The 23,778-nt window shown below is 43.1% G+C and overlaps 1 protein-coding gene across 3 annotated transcripts in view; it reads right to left on the bottom strand.

Annotated features, from left to right (window-relative positions):
* The window catches only part of cacna1c (calcium channel, voltage-dependent, L type, alpha 1C subunit), a 550,322-nt gene that overhangs the window by 230,578 nt on the left and 295,966 nt on the right, over positions 1 to 23,778 (bottom strand). For 2 of the 3 annotated variants that reach the window (XM_052030488.1, XM_052030489.1), the window contains exons 10-11: positions 21,022 to 21,112; positions 10,307 to 10,336 (exon numbers count right to left, since the gene is read on the bottom strand). In XM_052030488.1, coding sequence (XP_051886448.1) covers positions 10,307 to 10,336; positions 21,022 to 21,112 — 121 coding nt within the window. The remainder of the gene's footprint in view (positions 1 to 10,306; positions 10,337 to 21,021; positions 21,113 to 23,778) is intronic. The other variant, XM_052030490.1, reaches the window with a different exon arrangement.

Here is a 23,778-nt window from a genome sequence, read left to right as displayed (position 1 = left end):
GGAACAGGGTGCTCATTAGAAAGAAAAAATAGTTTGCAATTATATGTCTCTCAGGATGCTTCAAAACATTCACGTACAATAACAAGCAACCAGTTTGGGCCTGTTAGAGCACAGCAAGAGCAGGTGACAGGAAGAAGGTGTACAAACTGTTACACTTTCTCAGAAAAACAGCAATTCAAAAAGCAGAACATATACAGTGGAACCTGCTGGATTGAGGTGCCATGCTTTACCAATGACCATGGAAGTTATCATCTCCCTGAATTTTTCCACCTCAAGCTTTCTGTAAATTGACACGGGCGGGATTAATTGCATGCTATTGTCAAAGCACCAGAGAACATCACTGAATACACCAAAGACATCCAGAGTCTATAGTTTGTACTATGAACAATCAAAGAGCTTCTTGCCATCTGTAGTGGACAGGGTAGATTTTACCAAATTAATAAATTATGCATGACACAACGATGCAAGAGGATGACAGTTTGGAAACAGAGCAACAAATACACACATCATCCTTGACAAAAGATTATATGAAAGTGAGAAGAAGGGGAAGCCACATGCCCAAAAGCCATGGCATAGTTGAGCTCTTTGGTGCATCTGTTAAACTGTTTAATTACCTATAAGGTCCCAATGGATTAACAGTCCTTGCTATGTCAGTTCACAAATCCATTCAATTAGCTTTAAAGAACACTTAAACCATCTAGTTAACTTCTAATTCACTGTCATCATGACATTGTTTTGAGGGTAAATTGGATAATGGCCAAAAAGAGATGCTGGAATTCTGAGATGCACCCATTCAACCCGGTGCAGAGAGCACTCCAAATTCAAGTCCACATTGCCTGCTTACTTTGATGATTCCAACTTATACCCAAGGCTAAATGTACTAAGACTTGCTTTTCTGCATCAGCAAAGAGCCCAATTTTCCGAATGGAAAGCTAGCCTGCACTACTGAAAGCCAGTATGCACCTCTTAAATAGAAGGTACTTTTTGGTTGCGTAAATTGGTAGATGTCATCATGGAGCAAATTCTAACATGAAGGATGACACATGGCACAACATAAGAGGCAACAGGATTCCCAATTTTCAAATACTGCACCTGAGGCCTTGGTGGAAGAGGTGGAGAGAAGAATGATCCTGCATCTACAGGGAATGTGGAAGCACTCCAGATATGGTAGATGTTCAAGAGGCAATGAGAGGAGAAATGAGTGAAGGTCAATGTCAAGAGTCACCCTCATCACATGTGGAAAATCTTTAGCATAAAATCCATCAAATGTGAGGAGTATGTACAGTGAGCCTAATACTTTGAATAGAGCAAGGAGATAATTGCTTTATCATCACATCCAATTTTATAAAGATCTGAAAGAATATTTCAAACAGGTCAAAGAAAGATCAGGGTTCAATATAGAATTATATTTTTTTACTTGCTCATTTTTGGGATGCAAGCACTGCTGGCAAGGCCGGGATGTAATTGTAAATACACTTAAGAAGGTACTCATTCCTGCAGGGCAAGGTAATGGGCAACGAGTGGCTGGAGAAATTAAGAGGAACAGGCACAGCTCCTTTAGCCTAATCCTTGAAGGTCAGTATACACCTAGCATTAGGCTCATCATGACAAAATCTAACGCCAGACAAAATCTGAGACCAGAAAATTTAACAGTATGCCATATCCAATTTTGTTTCTCATAATCCACTTTTGCTTTGTCTCACATTCTTAAACTGCAGATGATAGCATTTGTAATCCCACCACAATTACTGTGCCGGTTCCCATGCTCTTGCCTATCAACACAGACTGACACTGCCCTTGCTGACAAGTTGAGGTCTTCTAGGCCCAGAGCTCAAGGTCATCCTGCAATGTGATGTGCAATCTCCTCCAATGCGATTCAGCAGTCTTCCACCAGTTGCAGCTATTGGAGTAGCACTACACAGGTACGTCAGGATTGTCAAAAGCATACAGAAAACTAGCACTAAGAGAATGCACAAAGTTACTTAATTGGTGTTTCTGTGACATTCAGTATGGTTTGATTTATACATTTGATTTGGAATAATATTTTTTTGTTGGCTCTTGTTTTGACATTTTGTTCAAATCAAACACTGTGGACAGCACAGTGGTGCAGCAAGTAGAGCTGCTGCCTCACAGCCCTAAAGACTCAGGTTCAATCCTGACCTTGGATGCTGATTGTGTGGTTAAATACCAGTATATTATTCTTAAATAAGGGGAACAAAACTGTGCAGAGTACTCCATGTTTGGCCTCACCAGTATCCTGCACAATTGTAACAATTCTTCCCTATTTCTAAATTCTAAACCTCTTGAAACAAAGGCCTTTCTAACCACATGCTGCACTTTCCTGTTAACTTTCTGTGATTCATGCACATGAATACTTCAATTCCTCTATAATCTGTCATCACAATTTTTCTCCACTGCCCTTAGACTCCATTTATTGAAATGCATAATCTCATACTTTCCCACATTAAGTCCATTTGCTGAGTTTTCACTCAATCACTCAATTTATCAATATCCATTTGCAGAGTCTTATTATCTTCATTGTCCTCACATTTACTTTTGTGTCATCAGCAGACATGGATACCTTACATTCTACCCCCCCTCCAGTTCATTAATATAACTTGGAAATAATTGAGGGCCAAGAACTGATCCTTGAAGCACTCAAGTGGCTACTTCCTTCCACCCATTCATTCCAGTCTCCAATGTGGTAACTGATCTTCAATTCATGCTAACGTACTTCTCCATGAGCTCGTATCTTGTGCACCACTTTTATGTGGCAACTTGCCATATGCCTTCTGAAAATCTACATCTACAGCTGATAGGACAAAATTTTGGCTTTTGCAACACATGTCAAGGCTGTTCTTCCAGAAGAAATCAAAAAAATGGGACACCCTTTATAGACTCGTCATTGAACTTTGACAGTTTGGCAAGTGGGAAGAGTTTAAAAGTGAGACAGGGAAAATTAAGGGAAAGCATATTCCTGTTGAAGGGCAAAGCTGGCAGCATTTGGGAACCCTGGTTGACGAGGAATATTGAGGCTCTGGTCAGGAAAAAGGTGTACAACAGGTATTGGCAACTGGGATCAAGCAAATCCCTTGAGTATAATACTGTAGATGTTGGAGTACATTCAAGAGGGAAGTCAGGAGAACAAAAAGAACACATGAGATTTCAGTGATAGATAAGGTAAAGGAGAATCCCACGAGTTTCTACAAGTATATTAAGAGCAAAAGGATAACTAGGAAGATAATAAGTCCCCTTAAGGATCGACGTGGTCATCTATGTGTGGAGCCACAGGAAATAGGTGAGGTCTTAAATGAATATTTTTCATCTGTATTTATCGTGGAGAAATTGATGGAAGTTGAGGAATTTACAGAAACAAATAGTAATGTCTTGGAACATATCCACATTACAAAAGCAGAGGTGCTGGTGGTCTTAAAGTACATTAATCCCTGGGGTCTGACCAAGTGTATCCTAGGACATTGTGGAAAGCTAGGTAAGAAATTGCATCATCTTTAGCCATGGGTGAGGTACCTGAGGACTGGAGGGTGGCAAATGTTATGCCTTTATTTAAAAAAGGCTGCAAAGACAAGCCTGGGAACTACAGACTGGTGAGCCTAACATCAATGGTGGGAAATTTATTGGAGGGGATTCTGAGGGATACGACCTACGAGCATTTGGAAAGGCAAAGACTGATTAAGGATAATCAGCATGGCTTTATGTGGGGAAATCATGTCTCACAAATTTGCTTGAGTTTTTTGAAGAAGTGACCAAGAGAATTGACGAGGGCAGGGTGGTGGATGTTGTCAACATGGACTTTAAACAAGGCCTCTGACAAGATCCCACATGGTAGATTAGTTCAGAAGATTAGATCACAGGGTGAACAACTGGATACAAAATTAGCTTGGTGGAAGGAGATAGAGAGTGCTAGTGGAGGGATGTTTATCAGATTAGAAACCTGTGACCAGCAGTTTGCTGCAGGGCTGATTCCATTGTTGCTTGTCATCTATATTAACAATTTGGATGAGAATGTAGTTGGTATGGTTAGTAAGCTTGCAGATGACACCAAAATCGGTGGCACAGTTGACAGTGAATAGTGTTATCTAAGATTACAACAGGATCTAGATCAACTGGGGAAGTGGGCCAAAGAATGGCAGATGGAATTTAACGCCGATAAGTGCGAGGTGTTGCATTTTGATAAGTTAAACCAGGGCAGGACTTGCACAGTAAATGGTAGGGCCCTAGAAAGTGTTGTAGAATAGAGAGACCTAGGTGTACAGGTACACAGTTCCCAGGAAGTGAAGACAAGGGTAGACAGGGTGGTGAAAATGGCATTTGGCATGCTTGCCTTGATTGGTAGGGCATAGAGTACATGAGTTGCAACATCATGTTACAACTGTACAAGTCACTGTTGAGACCACACTTGGAATATTGTGTGCAGTCCTGGTTGCCCAGCTATAGGAAAGATGTCATTATGTTGGAAAGGGTGCAGAAAAAATTCTCAAGTATGTTACCAGAACAGGAGGGCTTGATTTATAAGAAGAGGCTGGATAGGCTTGGACATTTTTCCCTGGAGTGTAAGAGGCCAAAGGGTGATCTTATAGAGGTATAAAATCATGAGGGCATAAATACCTTTTATGCCCTCATGATTTTATACTTTTTCCCAGGGTAGGAAAGTCTAAAACTAGAGGGCATAGGTTTTAGGTGAGAGGGAAAAGATTTAAAAGGGACCAGAGGGACAACTTTTTCATACAGAGGGCAGTGGGTATATGGAGCAAGCTGCCATAGAGGTGGGTACAATTACAATGTTTAAAAGACATTTAGACAGGTACATGGATAGGAAAGGTCTAGAAGGATTTGGGCCAAACACAAACAAATGGGATTAGCTCAGGTAGACAATTTGGTCAGCATGAACAAGTTAGGCCAAAAGGCATGTCTATGTACTCTAAAACACGTTGACTCTATGACTCGAAACTTTGCTACTTAAGTTCTGAGGGCCTAGTACGTATAACGTTACTTAATAAACAGCTATTTGTCCACCTGGGTGACAAGATCCAGCACAACAAAGTTTCTCAATAAGGAACTTGGCTCAGTACTTATACTGACACCCTTCAATGTCCAAAGAAGGGAGACTTTCCCAGAGGGTGGTGGTGAACACGTACTTCAAGAGTTGTGACCTGCAGGGTACAGACTGAGGTGGAATTAGGCTGGAAAGCTCTTTTGCCACCATTATGGACTCAATGAACAAATAGCCTCCTTCTGAGGCATAAATATTCTACAATTTTATGAACGCTATTCAATTAATTTTGCGTACTTGAAGGAGTTTTTAATTTATAATTTATTCTGAACAATTATTTAAATGCTCCAGTTTTCAAAGATCTACCAGCCAAGGTCTAACCACTGCTTACAGGCTACTCTGAGGGAGGACTCTCAGCTATGGAAGGTCAGCTTGGTTGCTTTTTCATTTCTGACTCAGTTTAGTTGGGCAGTGGGCCATATCTGGTGTGATCTGGCCCATTAATTTAATATCTGATTCACAAGTACAAAATAGGCATCACAGCCAATTATGTCACTACTGCACACTCCTTACCATTAGCTATAAAGTAAGCAAATCAGAAACAGTTGCATGGAGGAGGAGGAACTGGAGAAATAGTAAACGCAAAGGAAGAAGAGAGGGACAACCTAAATTCTTCATTCTATCGAGACCATCTGTGAAAAATGCTTCCAAATATGATACTGGTAACCGTAGCTCCTATTTCCTATTCACCGACAATCTCAAAGCTTCTCTTGCCTCTGTCATTGCCCAGAGCAGAACTTACTAGGCCACAATACAAGAAGTAAAAGCTGATGCAAAATTATCATTTCAAACCAAATTGACAGGGCAAACCATGGCAAGTATCACACAGAGGTCAAATGATTATCCCAGTGCACTCCCTTAGGGGTTGTACAATGCTCATATTCCTACATGGTGCTACAGCAGTTGCTGCAGTACAGTTGGTGAAAGTTTCTAACCATCAATGAGTAAGATGGCAGATGGCCTTAAGTATCTATGCCTAGAAGACTGTGCCTTCTATCATCTCTGCATGGTCAGCAGCAGTCCAGGCTGGTTGGCTGATAAGCAACTTCAAGGTCCTAGCGAAGTGGAAGGTCTGGTGTTGCTGCCCAGAGAGAGAGGATTCCACTTGTTCTGCAAGGGAGAGGTAAAAATGAGTGCCGTGAAATTGTTCTGGTGATCTTACAATCATGAATATTTGGAAATGTATGAAAGCTGTAAGATAAGCTTGCAGGAGATGAGTGTGTGAGGATGAGGTGATGCACTTTCAGATGACATTTGAGTGCTGAATAATAGCAATGGACAGCAAGTGACTGATGGCCATGTAGTGAATTAATCAATGTGTGAGGCTGCTTAAGCAATGGCTACGACATGCACTTTGAAGTTGCATTCACTGACTTTGATCACTTGTATAAAACAACTGAATTTGCATCACTATATCCGATCCTCAGAGCTTGACTCCTGACACTAACCTACGCAGTTACCTATGCAGTTCTTTACACTTGCACCCCTCTAATCATTCATCTGAAGGGTCCTGTGCTCATGTACATATGTGATATATCTCTTTCCTCTAATGTAGCACAGGAAAATGTTGGAACCCACTATCTCCTATGTTGTCCCAGTCTGCAATTTTGTCATGTTAGCTTCTAGCATAACTGCTAGTACTTCTACCAGCCACAATACTGGCCACAAACAATATTGCATGCATTTAATCGACACAGGAGACACAAGAGAGACTGCAGATGCTGGAAATCTGGAGCAACACACAAAATGCTGGAGGAACTCAGTGGGTCAGGCAGCATCTATGGAGGAAAATGGACAGTCGACGTTTCGGGTCGAGACTCTTCATCAGGATTGGAAAGAAAGGGGGAGACCGCCAGTTTAAAAAGGTGGGGGGAAGGGGGTGGAGCAAGAACTGCCAGGTGATAGGTAGATCCAGGTGAGATGGGGATGATAGGCAGGTGAGGGGAGAGTGGGAATGATGCAACAAGCTGGGAGGTAGAAGTGACAAAGATCTGAAGAAGATGGAATCTGATAGGAGAGAACAGTGGATCGAGGAATAAAGGGAAGGAAGTGAGGAGGGGAACTGGAGGGAGGATTGTGTGGGTGATGGGCAGATCGAGAGGGCAGGGAGAGGAAAGGTTAGGGGTGATGGGGTTGGTGAGAAAAAAAAGGGACAGAGGGGAGTGGTTACTGGAAGTTAGGGAAATCGATGTTCGTGCCATCAGGTTGGAGACTACCAAGGCGGAATGTGAGGTGCTGCTCTTCTATTCTGCATCTAGCCTCAACCTGGCTGTAGAGGAGGCCATGGCCAGACTTGTCGGTGTGGGAATGGGAAGCAGAATTAAAATGGCTGGCCACCAGGAGATCTGGGCTGTTACAGCGGAAGGAGTGAAGGTGCTCGATGAAGCCATCCCCCAACCTGCATTGGGTCTCACCGATGTAGACAAGGCCGAACCAGGAGCGCCAGATGCAATAAATGACACCGATATATTCACATGTGAAGGACTGCCTCACATGGATGGACTGTTTAGGGCCCTGAATGGTGGTGAGGGAGGAGGTGTAGGGCAGGTGTAGCACTTAGCATGGTTGCAGGGATAAATGCCTGGAGGGGGATCGGTGGCGAGGGATGAACAGCCAAGGGAGTCATAGAGATAGTGATCCCTGTGGAAAGCGGAGAGGGGAGGGGAAGATGTGCCTGGTGGTGGGATCCCATTGGAGACGGCGGAAGTTGCATAGAATGATATGTTGGATGCGTAGGCTTGTGGGCTGGTAGGTGAGGACAAGGGGAATTCTATCCGTTATGTCTGGGGAGTGGTGCGATAGGGTGAGGGCAAATGTGTGGGAAATAGAAGAGATGCGGGTGAGGGCTGTATCGATAGCAGTAAGGGGGAACCCCCGTTTTCTGCAAAAAAGAGGACATCTCAGATTTCTTGGAGTGGAAAGCCTCATCACGAGAACAGATGCAGTGGAGATGGAGGAACTGACAGAAGGGAATTGCATCCTTGCAAGTGACAGGGTGGAAAGAGGTGTAGTCGAGGTAACTGTGGGAGTTGGTGGGTTCTTCAAAGATGTCAGTGGATAATCTGTTTTCCGAGATGGTGACAGAGAGATCAAGAAATGGGAAAGAGGTGTTGTAGATGGACCCAGTGAATCTGAGGGCAGGGTGGAAGTTGATAGTGATATTGATGAAATTGACGAACTTGGCACTGGTGCAGCAAGTGGCACCAATGCAGTTGTTAATGCAGCAGAGAAAAGAGTTGGGGACCGTTGCCAGTGTAGGTTTGGAACATGGATTGCTCGACATAGCCAACAAAGAGGCAGGCATAACTGGGGCCCATGGCTACACCTTTGGTCTGGAGAAAGTGGGAGCAACCGAAAGAGAAATTATTGAGGTTGAGCACCAGTTCTACCGAAAAAGAAATTTAATCAACACCTTGGTTAGCACAGCCTTGACACTACAATCATAGAAATGAGGAGGCATTACTTAGCTCCATTGGCTCTTCTGCACACTGCCATCGGCAGCCAAACTACCACCCCCCCCCCCCACCCTAGCACTCTCTACAAACACTCCCCAACCTCTAATTTCCAGCAGCTTGTCATATTCTGTATGCAAGTTGTTCAGTCTGCTCATTCAGCTGTTCTGCAAGGTGCACCAATATGTGGGAGCAACAGATTTTTGCAGAAACTTGAATTTAACAAAATGTCCTTCAGCATCTGCTATACGCTTTGAATAACTTCTGCAACTTCTAAAGTTCCAAATATTTCTTGGATCGTAGAAATAGCAAAGAACAAAAAAAATTATAAGAAGTTGATAATTCCTTTAAATTTCACTGATGGGGTGGGGGGGAGGGGGTGAATCCTTCTTGTTGAATAATGTGTTAACCATTAATGGTTGTGAATTGGCTATCCCCAAAAGTAGGCAATCAGCTCACAGTATCAATTAGCATGTTTATAAGAGGGTATTAGCTAGGGCTTTAAACTCCAAAATGATAACGCTGAGGCAAAAGGAGCATACTTCCTGCTGGTGTTCTATGTATAGGAACCAATAGCCTTTTGGATACGAGTTAGTTGCCGTGTACTGAAATATATGCACATGCATGTGGATGCCATTTTGGTGCTCAACAGGAATTCACGTCACCAAATTTCTGGAGCTACCGATTTCAATTTTGCCCCAAATATGTAGACTTTTTATTGATATCAATAGCAATCAGTTGTCACATTCAATAGTTTTTTTTCCAATTGTTCTGCACCTTTTGAGTAAATTTTCTGTTACATATTGTTCGTCTTGAACTTGCACAAAACTGAATTCCACATTGGGAGTTTTACATTAAGAAGGTATTTTTTAATAATAAAAAGACACAAGAACAATTTCTCTTTTTTGTGCAAATAGGGAGTTTCCATGGGGATACATTTCTAAAACAGCTATAAAGTCTCACCTTGCAACCTCAGCTTAAGACATGCTATGTTCATCATAGGGATATTTTCAACTTCAAGCTCGAGTGAATGCACTGTCTGATGGGGCATATTGTCTTAACTTTGAATGCAATAAAAGTTAATATATTGTAGCAAGGTATTTGATAGGCAGCATAAATGGCTTCATCAGATCACTGAATATCTGTGCTTGATGAACTTATAAACAAAGTGGTGAACTGGGGTTACATCTAACTAATTTTGATGTAATGTTGGCATTTATTAGGGCCAATTGCCCCTCTGAATGAACTAATGCAAATTTTCAAAATTCTAAACATGCAGTTTGCTGCTTTTCTGGAGAGTGTATTTTTTTGGATCCATCATGGTCTTACTTCTGCAAGTTTCCCTGTGATACTACCAGTGTTTCCCTTGTTTCCTGAATGCCACAAGACCAGCATTAATATCGCCACAAATGCAAATTGGCATCGACAGTGATTACTGAGGCATGTTCTTTAAAACATCATAAAAATTGAAAATGCTGAGAAAACTCAGGAGGTCAGGCAGCATCAATGGGGAGAGAAACGGAGTTAATGCTTCAGGTTCAAGGTCCTTTGTTGGTTCTGTTTCTCTTTCTACAGGTGCTGGTTGACCCACTGAGTGTTTCCAACATCTCCTATTTTTATTTCAGATTTCCCACATCTGTAGTTTTTCTTTGACATTCCTAATAGTATTATTGAGGAAACAGCTTTAAGAATGAAATTTTGAAATGATAAAAGTAGTAATGGACCCCACTTTGCCATTAAGTTAATGAGTTAACTTGCATATCAGGAGCTTATTTTGGTTTACCTCAGATGATGCACAGCCACCTGCAGCAACCTTGAGAGAGAGGGTGTGGAGAAAACAAGAATGAAAGAAAATAAATATACATAAATACAACAACATACAGAAAGTAGAAGCTGTAACCCAGACAAAGAGATAGGCAAAATGATACTAGAAAGAGAAAATTGTCAAAAAGAATGAAAAGAAAACGAAGGCCTTGAACTTAGTAAGGAATATAACCAAAGCAAGTGAATAAAGTGTACACTGCCATACACTGCAGACCAAAGCTACGTGGGAATTAAGTGGGCTAAAAATTTGCTTACATAACTCCAAAATAATAAGGCACTGTCAAGTTGAAAACTGGGTTAACCTGGATCACTTATATCCTGTAAATCTCCCCCAAAAGACATCAACAGTGGTCTAAGAGGCAAAATGCAGCTGCAGCCTGATACACAACAATCAGCTGAAGTGAGATTTTAAATGTCACTGGTCCAAAAGACTGTTCTTAAATATTCACAGTACAACCCGAATGTATTCTTTATATTTTTGTGACCCAATGACCTTAGTTATAACCTTACATGTATGTCTTCACTGTTTCTTTTATGTTGGTCAGTGTCACAGTCACTTTTAGCTTTCTAGCTTTGGAATTGGAATATTATTGTCACATGTACTGAGGTACAGTGAAAAACTTGTCCTGCATACCATTCATACAGATAAATTCATTACACAGTGCATTGAGGTAGTACAAGGTAAACAATAACAGAATGCAGAATAAAGTGCAACAGCTACAGAGAAAGTGCAATGCAGGTAGACAATAAGGTGTAAGGCCATAATGAGGTAGATTGCGAGGTCAAGAGTCTATCTTATCGTACTAGGGAACTGTTCAATAGTCATAACAGCGGGATAGAAGCTATCCTTGAGCCCGGTGGTATGGGCTTTCAGGCTTTTGTATCTTCTGCCCGATGGGAGAGGGGAAAAGAGAGAACATCTGGGTGGGTTGGGTCTTTGATTATGCTGGCTGCTTTAATGAGGCAGCAAGAAGTATAGACAGTCCACGGAGGGGAGGCTGGTTTCCGTGACGTGCTGAGCTGTGTCCACAACTCTCTGCAGTTTCTTGCAGTCAGGGGCAGAGCAGTTGCCATACCAAGCCGTAATGCATTTGGATAGGATGCTTTCTATGGTGCATCAATAAAAATTGGTGAGGATCAAAGGGGACATGCCAAATTTCTTTAGCCTTCTCTGCCTCATCTCTTAGTTTGAACCTTACTGTTGCATTAGTAAAGTTATTCAAACTCTCTAATCAAGGATAAGAGACTTTATCTAGTTTTCTTTCAGCCTACAGGAGCAGGCAGATTGGATATGGGTATTTGCTGTGCACCTGGAGTCACATGGACTATTAGTGCTTGGTCTACTAACAATCTGGTGTCTTCATGGTCACCTTTAATGAAATTATTTCAAATTAGACCAGAGCATTTAATTAGCAAATTAAATTCCCAGGCTCTGTTGGTGGGATTTATTTTTATGCCTCTCTAATAAATTAACCATGAGGCCATCTTTTTGAAAGTAGTTATCAAAATCAAGTTTCAAAAATAAAAACACTCAGCCATTATATTGTGTGTGAAAACTACCAATGAAATACACATTTCTTGACAAAGATTTTTAAATATATTTAATATATTATAGATGGGAATATTAATTGCTTTCTCACTAGGATTGTGCTGTTCACTTCTACAGCTCAATTCATTCAACTGAATTTATGAAATATGATTTATAAAATCTTATTAATAGATTTTTGTGGTTTCATTTTCACAGAACACATTTAGTAATCTGTTGTTACAACCAGTTTCCAGCAATTTTTGTAACTTCTCTGAAATGTAATAGTAGCTGGATTTTTTTAAACATCCAAAAAACCAACTTATTGCCCATTAAGTCACCAGTCAATTGACTGTATGCAAAACGTTTACAAGTGTTCAGACAAACATGTGTGGTGAACATAAGGTGACCAAGGCAATTTCAGGAGGATGCTAAGAAGTATTATTGGCAGGAGAGAGGGTTATTGTAATGTTTTTTTTATTCATAGCCTGTAGTTATATAAAAACAGCTGGGTTGGGCAATTTGTAGGCTAGAGGCTCATAAACCAATAAAAACATCTAGTAAGTTGTCATTGTATAGGGAACCCACATCAGTTGTCTCAGTGATTTCCGTGAGCATACTTTGTGAAAGTGCTTGCGTGCTTTGACAACACCAACCATCCCATTAGCAAACCTTAAGTCAGAGGAATTTTTGAGGCAACAGGCAAATGTCAAAATGTCAAATGTTGAAATTGTCAAGTTTTAACACGTATGATGCCTGCACCTCTTAAAAGGAAGGTAATAACAGATTTCAAGCAGTGCTTAAGGCATTGTGCAGCTTGGGAAGCATATAGACCACCCATGGGAAGGAGCCCCTTAAACACCAATGCCAACATCAAAATCTTGGTGGAACAGGTGGTCTCCTGCAGGGGATTCCTGCATGCTTGGAAGACAAGGGCAGAAATGTGGTACCAATGTGAGGAGCTGGTTGGAGTGATAAATCCCACTCTAATATCATATAACTTGCTCTCAGTTTACAAACATTTATTGGCATTACATGATTAATCAAGGTCAATGGAAACCACAACAAATTCTAGTTGTCAGTATATGCATGACCACATGCACACACTTAACACTATCCAACAGTCGCTCACAAATCTCATACACTTCCAGTTATTCAATCCTGACAGACATACGATTACATTGCATATATTAATTTTTCTCTCTTATACTATACTGCACTTAGAATAACACAGAAAGAGGCCTTTCAGCCACTGGTCCACATCAGCCCATTTGTTTCACCCCCCCCCCCCCATTTCCCTGCAGCCCTCCAAGTTATTCTCTCCTACATGTGCTCATCAACCGCCCCCCCCCCCCATGATTCTTATTGCCATTAACTTATATTAGGGAGTAATTTATAGAGGCCAATTAACCTACCAGCACATTTTTAGAATGTGTGAGGAAAGCAGAGTCACAAAGAGAATGTGCAGACTCTCCAGAGACAGTATCCCAGATCAAGATCAAACCCAGGTTCTGAGAGCCTTGAGGCAGCAGAACTAATTCTGCACCACCATGCTACCTCTGTGTAGGACAAGGTTGCACATAATCAAAGGCTGAGGAACAGACTGGGGGAGGAGGCATATTGGGACACAGGGGTAGTTACTTGGAGGAGATGGTGCTAGTGATCATAGATTTGGGCACAACAGAACCAGCATTCTGCATGAAACAGGAGACAATTGAGTGTGACAAAATGTCATATCCAATCCCCTTTCTCACACCCCATATCCTGCTCATTCTCCAATCTAATCTTTCATATTGCATCCAGGTGGTTCAAACATGCCCTTTTTCCTACCCTTTTCCCTCATTATGAATCTACGTATGTGCCATTCTCATTTCAGAAACTAAGAAATAGCACTTGGCTAACCACCAGTGAAGACAGAAGATACTGGAATCAAAGAGGAAGAAGACATGCATCACTACCTCTGTCACTCTTCTGGCACTGATCCTGTCATTTCCTATACAGCAGAGGATAGTTTAGAGGTAGGATTTCCATGATTGTACGTCACCAGGCAAGAGTGGAGAGCAGACTAGCCAGGGGGTAATGCAGCTTGAATACCAACCGTTTGGAGGCTGGGTTACACATCCTGGAGGACTCAAAATCAAGGATTTGTAGGGATTTTTGGCATTTTGTTATGGCTGAAAAATAGCTTAATTCTAAGTTCTAGCATGCAGTCCAAATCAGAGTAGGTTATGATTAATCAAGGCTAGTTCAGGTACGTTTCTGCCTCCATTAGTCTTGCAGGTAGTAAGTTACAGAACCTCACCAATGTAATTGATTTTATTTCCTTAATTCCCTTCTAATCCTTTTACCTTAAAGCTATCCCACCTGGTGAACAACCTATCTGGGTCTCTCAAAATTTTATATAATCCATTAAATGTTCTTCTAATTTCCTTTGCTGTAAAGAAACAGCACAACTTTTCTTATAACTGAACCTCAGTTTCCTGACAACTGAACTTTTTAAAATTTGATTGTGTTGTATTCTCCTGTAACACACATGTGGGAATATTTCTTGATTACCCAGAGAAAGCTGCAAAATAAATTAAAGTTATGAAGTAAGTAGATGCACATATGATATTTGTCAATAAAATGATATTTTGGAGGATAGTATTTACTGTAACATGATATTGGAAATCCAGAGTTTGTTTCAAAGGTCACACAGAATATACGTTGTGCAAGTCTACAAAACCAACCTGTTCCTCACTAATGTCAGTTTGAAGCCCCAAGCACTATAAAAGGGATGAGAGCAATCTTGTGATAACTTTATAACAGATCAGATTAGGCGGTGAACTGTCTAACAGTCAATTATATAGGTTACCTTTGCGGTTCCTTGCTTGACAATAATATATCAGTTGCCAGTTGAACTGGGTGCTGCTGCCACAAAGTCTTATTCATGACACTCTGAATAAACAGGTTGTAGGTTGTGACAAAACTGTGTCAAGCATTTTGTTAAAGAAAGACATTAGATTTTTTTGCATATTAATGGAAACAAGGAATATGGAGTTCATACAATAAAGTGGCTCTGAGGTAAAGGATCAGCCATGATCTGATTGAATGGCAAATTGAAGCAAATGGCCTACCCCTGCTTCTACTTCTAATGACAGGTAAAAACTGCAATGCCACTTCCTTATAGCAAATGGCACTCTGAGTACCTGACATCCTCATGACTATGCACGTATGGTCAGCCAGGGGCAAATTAAATGCATCTAGCTCTCCTGAAACAAAGGACATCTATAATCTACCTTACTCTACAATGGGCAGCAAAATGTTATGGATTGCTCCTGTTCTAGCTCCAGTCTGGAAGATGCCTGTGCACATTAGTTCATTACTACCAAAACATTAATAGCAACTAACAAAGTGATCCTAATGCAGCTCTGTGGTAAAAGTTATGACATGGAGCACATGGACTATCTTTGAAAAAAAAACTCATTGGAATGCAGACTACTCGTCCCATTATTTTTTCACTGAGATTCACACAGAAGAGCTCCTGGATGACCCTTGGTGGGTGTGGCATCCTGCTGAGAGCAATCCACATTTTACTTATCTGCCTTCAAGTGAATTGTCTTTCCCTCAGTCCCTATTCTAATTTGCCTTGCCATGCTGCTAAGAACCTTGCAAAGTAGAATGGGGTTACTGCAAAAACCATGAAGTCAAGGTATACTCCTTTAGCTCAAGGCACTCCACCTTCTTCAATAACTTCAAAGTTTAGAAGCATCAAATATTAATTGAATTAAAGCAACATCAAATAGAAATCATTTTAATCTGCACATAGTCGATGATCCCTTCAAATAGAAATAGAAATAGAAATTCCTGGTTAATTGATGTGAAACTTTAATGCAGTTTCCTGCTCCACAGATGCTGCCTGATTTCTGGCATTTTCTGGTTTTTTTTATATATTTCAGATCACCAGTACACAGTACATTGCTTTTGTATTCCTTCAAATAATACTGGGTGAAGTTCCTTTCTGCTGCTTAACATGTATTGAATTGTCTGAGATTAACACATAATGTTGGCTGCATCACAGAACTCCAATTTGTCAGTGCTGCAACTCAATCAGCATCATAACCGGATTGATATACCAACTCCGCACAGTTCTAGTGGATTTAGGATGAATGTGTTAATTCTCTAGCCATTATGGTGAATGGTGCAACTTGTGCCACAATGGTTCATGTGCACTTTGGATGCCAGATTAAAAAAAAATTAGGACCCACACTTCTCCAACCATGGATATAATACCATCATATATATCACACTTGTCCACATTATTCAGAAATATACCAATCTTTTGAAATAGAAATTGCTTTATGCCACAGTTGTTGTGTTCAATAAAAACTGAATTGAAACTACCTTGACTGAAAACTCACTTCTGTGTTTAAACAAAGAGTTAGGACCTCAATACCAATGGTCCTCGATAAACATTTTTCTACTACTGTGATGGAGGAAAAATAATTACTAAATAAGGATTATTTATAATTAAGCCAAAAAAACACTGTAGCTGTTGCGTTGTAGCGGCTAGCTACACACCACGAAATGAAGACACAGAGTCGCTGGTTTGAAATCAGAAGTCGAATGAACGACAGGGGCACGCTGCGCCTTTAATATCCGAAAACTTCCCGCGCTACAGTTCCCGTGCTGACGTCACGCGCAGGTCACCCGACCTTCCTGCGCGTGGGCTTTCCTAGCCCAACGATGAGGAAGAAGGAGGGCCCCGCGCCATCTTGGATCGGGGCCTCCGACTATGTTCGCAATGTCAGGAGCTGGTTCGATGCCGGTGCGGTGAGTCACTACATAACCCCATGCCAGAACCTGCGATACCGTCGTGAAAACCAGAATTAAATAAACTATGATTTGGGTGGCCTGCTCCTGCGTCGCGCTCGCTGGACCACCACGGGTTGGTCCAAGTCTAAATGAGCCGGCTTCAGCCGGTCAATTGTAAAAACATCCTCGCGCCCCCCAATGTCCAGAACGAACGTAGACCCATTGTTCCTGATGACCCAGAATGGCCTTTTGTACGGCCGCTGCAGTGGTGTTCAGTGCGCGCCCCTCCTGACGAAGAAAAACTTACAGTCTTGGAGGGAAGTCTGCATACGGGTCGGGGCCTGTCCATGTCGTGAGGTGGGTTTCGGGGCCAGGTTTCCAAGCCACTCGCGCAGCCGGTCGAGCGCCGCAGCAGGTTCTTCCTCTGGCCCCCGAGGGGCTGGTAGGAACTTGCCCGGGACGACTAAGGGCATTCCGTAGACCATCTCCGTGGACGAGGCATGGAGATCCTCTTTTGGCGCGGTGCGTATTCCCAGCACGACCCAGGGGAGCTCGTCTACCCAGTTGGGCCCCTTAAGGGGGGCCATGAGTGCCGACTTCAGGTGTCGATGGAACCTCTCCACCAGCCCATTGGATTGCGGGTGATAGGCGGTGGTGAGGTGGATCCGGGAACCCCACATGTCGGCGACGGCAGACCACAGGCCGGAGGTGAACTGAGCTCCCCTGTCTGAGGTGATATGTGCCGGGACACCAAAATGGGCCACCCAAGATGACAAAAGGGCCCGTGCGCAGGACTGGGTGGAGGTGTCTGTGAGGGGAATGGCTTCAGGCCAGCGGGTAAAACATTCAACAATCGTGAGGAGGTACCGCGCTCCTCGGAAGACTGGGAGGGGGCCGACCAGGTCGACATGGATATGGTCGAACCTCTGGCAAGTAGGTTGAAAATCCTGCAGGGGGGGCCTTGACATGCTGCTGTACTTCTGAGGTTTGGCAGTGTGTGCAGGACCGGGCCCATTCGGAAACCTGTTTACGCAGGCCATGCCAGACAAACTTGTCGGACGCCATCCGGACAGTAGTCCGGATGGATGGGTGTGCGAGGCCATGGATGGAATCAAACACCCGTTGGCACCAGGCAGCTGGGACGATGGGCCAGGGTCTACCTGTGGAGATATCGCAGAGCAGGGTGCACTCACCGGGGCCTACCAGTAGGTCTTGCAGTTGCAGGCCCAAGACTGCGGTGCAATAGCTGGGCACCTCCACGTCCGTTCACTGTGCCTCTGCCAAGGCGCCGAAATCCACCCCCGGGACAAAACTTGGATGGTGGGCCGTGACAGTGCATCCGCAACCATGTTCTCTTTCCCAAACAGATGGCGGATGTCAGTGGTGAACTCTGAGATGTACAACAAGTGCCACTGCTGCCATGCTGACCAGGGATCTGAGACCTTGTTGAAAGCGAAGGTCAACGGCTTGTGGTCAGTGAAAGCTGTAAACGGCCTGCCCTCCAAGAAGTATCGGAAGTGTCTGATGGCCAGGTACAACGCCAACAGCTCGCGGTTGAAGGCACTATATTTGAGCTCTGGTGGTCGAAGGTGCCTGCTGAAGAATGCCAGTGGTTGCCAACGCCCTTCGATAAGCTGCTCTAGAACGCCTCCGACCGCTGTGCTGGAGGCGTCGACCATGAGGGCAGTCGGGATGTCCGTGCGAGGATGCACCAATATGACCACGTCCGCCAAGGCCTGCTTGGTTTCGACGAACGTGGTGTGAGCCTCTTCCGACCAAACAATGTCCTTGCTTCTGCCCGACAGGAGAGCAAACAACGGGTGCATGACGTGGGCCGTGGATGGTATGAACCAGTGATAAAAGTTTATCATACCGAGGAATTCCTGCAGGCCCTTGATGGAGGTGGGTCTGGCGAAATGGCGGATGGTGTCGACCTTTGCAGGCAGGGGCGTGACGCCGCGCTTGTCGATCCGATGGCCCAGGAAATTGATTAACTCAAGCCCGAACTGGCATTTGGCTGGGTTGATGGTCAGGCCGAAATCCCTCAGGGAAGAAAAGAGTTGGCGGAAGTGTGTGAAATGTTCCTGGCGGCTGCTGCTGGAGATCAAGATATCGTCGAGGTATATGAAGACGAAGTCAAGGTCCTGCCCAACCGTGTCCATCAGTCGTTGGAAGGACTGAGCAGCGTTCTTGAGGCCAAAGGGCATCCAGACGAATTCAAAGAGGCCGAAAGGTGTGATCAGCGCCGTCTTTGGAAGGTCGTCCGGATGCACCAGGATTTGGTGATACCCGCAGACGGGGTCGACCTTGGAAAAAATGGACCACTCGTGCACATTGGCAGCGAAGTACTGAATATGTGGCACGGGGTACAGTCCGGGGTAGTAATGTTGTTCAGGCGTCGGTAATCACCACAGGGTTGCCAGCCTCCGGCTGCCTTGGGGACCATGTGTAGCGGAGAGGCCCATGGGCTGTCCAACCTGCAGATGATCCCCAACTCCATTTTTTTGAATTCCTCTTTTGCGAGGTGGAGCTTGTCTGGGGGTAGCTGCTGGGCGCGGGCATGGAGGGGAGGGCCCTGGGTGGGGACGTGATGCTGGACGTCGTGCTTGGGCAAGGTGGTAGAGAACTGGGGCGTTAGTATGAACAGGGACTCTGCCAGGACCCTGGCGAACTCGTTGGTCGACGTGGTGATGGAGTCGAGGTGTGGGGCCGGTAGCTTGGCCTCACCCAACGAGAACGTTTGGAAGGTTCTGGCATGTACCAAACGCTTACCCCGCAGGTCAACCAGCAGACTGTTGGCGCGAAGGAAGTCTGCCCCGAGGAGTGGTTGCGTAACGGCGGCCAGGATGAACTTCCAAGTAAAGTTGCAGGTGCTGAACTGGAGGTGCACCAAATGGGTGCCAAAGGTCCAAATGGTGCTACCGTTAGCGGCTCTGAGGGTGGGTCCTGGTGTGCAGTTGTGAGTCTCGTGGCTGTTGGGAGGCATGACGCTGACCTTGGCTCCGGTGTCCACTAGGAAATGACGTCCGGAACGCCTGTCCCACACATGCAAGAGGCTATCCGGGTGGCCAGCTGCCGTGGCCATCAGCGGAGGGTGGCTCTGGCGTTTCCCGGAAACCTGCATGGTGGCCAGCACCTGCGGGCGTCAGCGCCCCACCGCTGGTGGTAGAAACACCATTGGTCCGTTGGTGTCTCAGACCTGGTGGCGGGCGGGGTGCATTCGATTGCCGGGTCTGGCCTGCTGGGCTGCTGGGTACGTGGCATGGCAACGCGCTCAACGGACGCCCCACTCTCCTTTTTCGTCGACCAAAGGACATCCGCTCGGGTAGCCACCTTCTGGGAGTCGCTGAAATTGGCATCCGCCAGGAGCAGGTGGATGTCGTCGGGTAACTGCTCCAGGAAGGCCTACTCAAACATCAGGCAGGGTTTGTGCCCGTCTGCCAGGGCCAACATCTAGTTTATGAGCGCGGAGGGAGGGGTCTGTCAACCAACCCATCGAGGTGGAGGAGGCAGGAGGCCTGTTTGCGTCGGGAAAGGCTGAAAGTCTCGAGAAGGAGGGTCTTGAACTTATCGTACTTCTCCTCCTCCGGGGGCGCCTGAATGAAGTCCTCGACCTGGGCTGCGGTGTCTTGGTCGAGGGCACTCACCACATAATAGTACTTGGTGTCGTCCCCAGTGATCTGGTGAATCTGGAACTGGGCCTTGGCCTGGTCGAACTAGACACGAGGCCTGAGGGTCCAGAAGGTGGGCAGTTTAAGGGCTACTGCCTGTACCTCTTGTTGTGCAGACATTGTGGGTAAAAAAATATTTGGGCCCATTGGGGTCACCAATATAGCGGCTAGCTACACACTACGAAATGAAGACACAGAGTCACTGGTTTGAAATCAGAAGTCGAATGAACGACAGGGGCGCGCTGCGCCTTTAATATCCGAAAACTTCCCGCGCTACAGTTCCTGCACTGACGTCATGTGCAGGTCACCAGACCTTCCCGCGCGCGGGCTTTCCTAGCCCGACGAGGGGGAAGAAGGAGGGCCCGGTGCCATCTTGGATCGGGGCCTCCCACGACGTTTGCGATGTCGGGAGCCGGTTCGATGCTGGTGCGGTGAGTCGCTACAGCATAATATATTAGAGAATTTAAATGACTGCTACAGGGAAATTTAAGAGATTAAAGCTGCATAGTGTAAGATTTATAATCACATTTGAAAAGTCTATTGCTCAATAAATTAGCATGATAAACTCTCCCATCAGGGATAGAAAACTAATTTGGTAAGAGGAGCTCCACCTGGATTACAGTTACAGGCATACTTCCTGGCCCCTGCTAATCCAGCAGCATTATATGCCAGAAAAATACCTACCCAAGTCTAGCGCAGCAATTCAAATCTTCTAATTCTGCACCAGCCACATTCTCATTGTTCACAGATTCAGTTTCACTGGTGGGCATGCTCACTATAGTTGTTAGGAGACAAAAAAAAATTAAAGCATGTATTAATTCATCAGAAAATACTTAGAACAATACATCTGTTCATAATTGACCAAATTATATAGAGTATAATCATAAATGTAACTTCCCAGCAAAACAATAACACTGCCAAACTTAAAAGTGTAATAGATTTCTGCAAGTGATTCTCAAGCAATAAGTTGCAGGCAGAAATATAACTGAGAGTTTTAGCAGGTTTATAATTAACTTAATCTGAATGATTACAAGAAGGTATCTCACTTACACAGTCAGTTGATATTTTAAATAGTTTAAACCCTCTGTTAAAATTACAAATAGACAAATGTCATGAGCGTAAGTAGTAGCTTATTGTTATAAACATTAATTTTAGACAGTATTTCCTTTGATAAAATGTAGTAAACAATAAGCAACAAAACTGCAGATGCGGGAAATAGTGGAAAAACTTTTAATATCAATACACTTAATCATCTCAGTCTATCAGATCAAATTTCAATAAAATGCAGTAATAGACTTCAGAGCCAGTGGAATTCTGATTCAAAATTAACTATTTTGCAGTCCATAAATGCTGTCTGGCCAGCTGAATATTTCCAGCATCTTCTAATTTTATACCTGATACGTCTAACATTATATAAACACAATTTTTGAGCTCCTGTATTACAATTAAATGAACTCTCTCTCCAATGTGAACCTACATTAAAATAAAATTGTTATATTTTAAGCAAAGTTTAGTTTAAATGTCTTAAATATCAACCAAATGTATGGCTAAAATTACTGAGAATAAAATGAAAACAATTTGGCTCAAAAAGCAAGTATTTGATTGTTATATAAGAGTTAACAGAAATTCAGCTACTACTATCAGCACGTCAGCCACTCAGGTAGTAAATTATAGATGCTACAAATGCAATAAGTAATTGCATTCAAATTATTCATGATTGTTTTCTAAAAAAAGATCACTTCTCAGGATAACCAGAATAAGAGGTAAAGCAGTGTGTCTGCCAAAACCTTAAAGAAAAATGAAAAATTAGTGGCAGCAAAATAAAAGGAGTTGGCTCTTCTTATTAGCTTTAGCCAAACTGAATCCTAGTTTTCACGTAAATAAAAACTAAATGCACATCTTTTTCTCCTTCTCAAGAAGGAAATTCTATCTAAACTTATAATGAACATATCTGAACAGGTACAATGAACACATCATCCTTGTCAATGGAACTCCTGATGGTCATGGCTGTGGATGTGTGTGTACACTGTTTGGAACAGATGGCATAACAACAAGATACTGAAAATATACACAATCAATTACAGAATCTGTAGGATCCAGGAACATAAAAAGACCAGGAGATCATATTTTGTGAAGACTACCTTGTACATATTGCACCATCTCTGTGTGTTGCAAGAAATGGCTTTTAAACAAGATATGGCAATTTAATTAAAACTAGAAGTATATTAATTAGATGTATATAAATAAATAGTGTTTGAATTTGAAGACTGATAATGAGAATAGACACATGCAATAGGTAACACATTTACAATGCTATGCTTTAAGTGCATCTTTAAATAGCAGCAGAATGGCATTATGCAATATTTTAATTCATTCATAATACCTTTACTGTTAAAATTATAGTGGGTTATAAAATTGGATTATAAGCAAAACTGTAAATTTTCCAAGTAAAATATTTCCATAAATGAAAAGTTATGAACAAATACTGAACAAGCACATGCATTACCTACTTTTAGCAAACAGAACACCCACAGAACGAATTACAGATTGATATTATGGAAACATCAGTTTTAACATTACCATGAATTTCACTGGAGTGACTAAACCATGCAAAATTTCCCTTATCAACAATCAAATTAACCTTGGTAATTCCTTTCATAGATGAGATGGGCAATATCAGACATCAAACAAAAAGGACAGCAATAAGTATTTAAACTTAAACTAACATGCAAGGCAAGACATGGGGTAAAAAAAATGAAGAAGATGGAACAGTTAACTCGGAATAACTTATCTACTTGCTGAGGAGAGCTGAGTTGCTGCCATTGACGACATGGTGAAAATCATCAAGAACAATATGGAAAAATCTTAACCAAGAAAGCCTTGATGTGGAGTGGGGGTGAGAGGAAGAGAGGTGTGGTGTGTTGCAAGAGAAAACATTCAATAGCTAGAGTAATAAGTGACTTAAATAAAAAAATGATTATGGCTGTTCAAGATTGCTGATTGCAGCCCCAGGTTATCTAACAAGGGCATTTTAAGCATATCTATTTCAGTCAACCACCTTTAGCTGTATCTTCAATAATCTTTTTATGCTACCTTAAAATTGGGAGAGGAATTAATATATGATGGTTCAACAATGTTTAACTTGATTCACAGTACTTCCAACAATCAGCCAAATCATGCCAGCCTAGACCAAACTTGGATAACATTCATTGGAGAAAAAAATTGAGATGTTGGAAATCCAAAACAAAAACAGAAACTGCTGGAGCACCCAGCAGAGCAAGCACCATCAGTGTGGAGTGAAAGAGAGTTGATATTTCAGGCCAAGGACGGAATTAGAACTGAAAAAGTGAGAAAACAAGTGTATTTTAAGTTGCAGAGATGGGGAGGGATGAGAGAACATAAGGAACATCTACAATAGGGTGCAGACCAAAGTTGACAAGC

This window comes from Pristis pectinata, chromosome 15 (genome assembly GCF_009764475.1).
Source record: "Pristis pectinata isolate sPriPec2 chromosome 15, sPriPec2.1.pri, whole genome shotgun sequence".
Taxonomy (NCBI): Eukaryota; Metazoa; Chordata; class Chondrichthyes; order Rhinopristiformes; family Pristidae; genus Pristis; species Pristis pectinata.
Note: the sequence above shows the minus strand (reverse complement) of the source record. Positions and strands in the feature narration are given on the sequence as shown.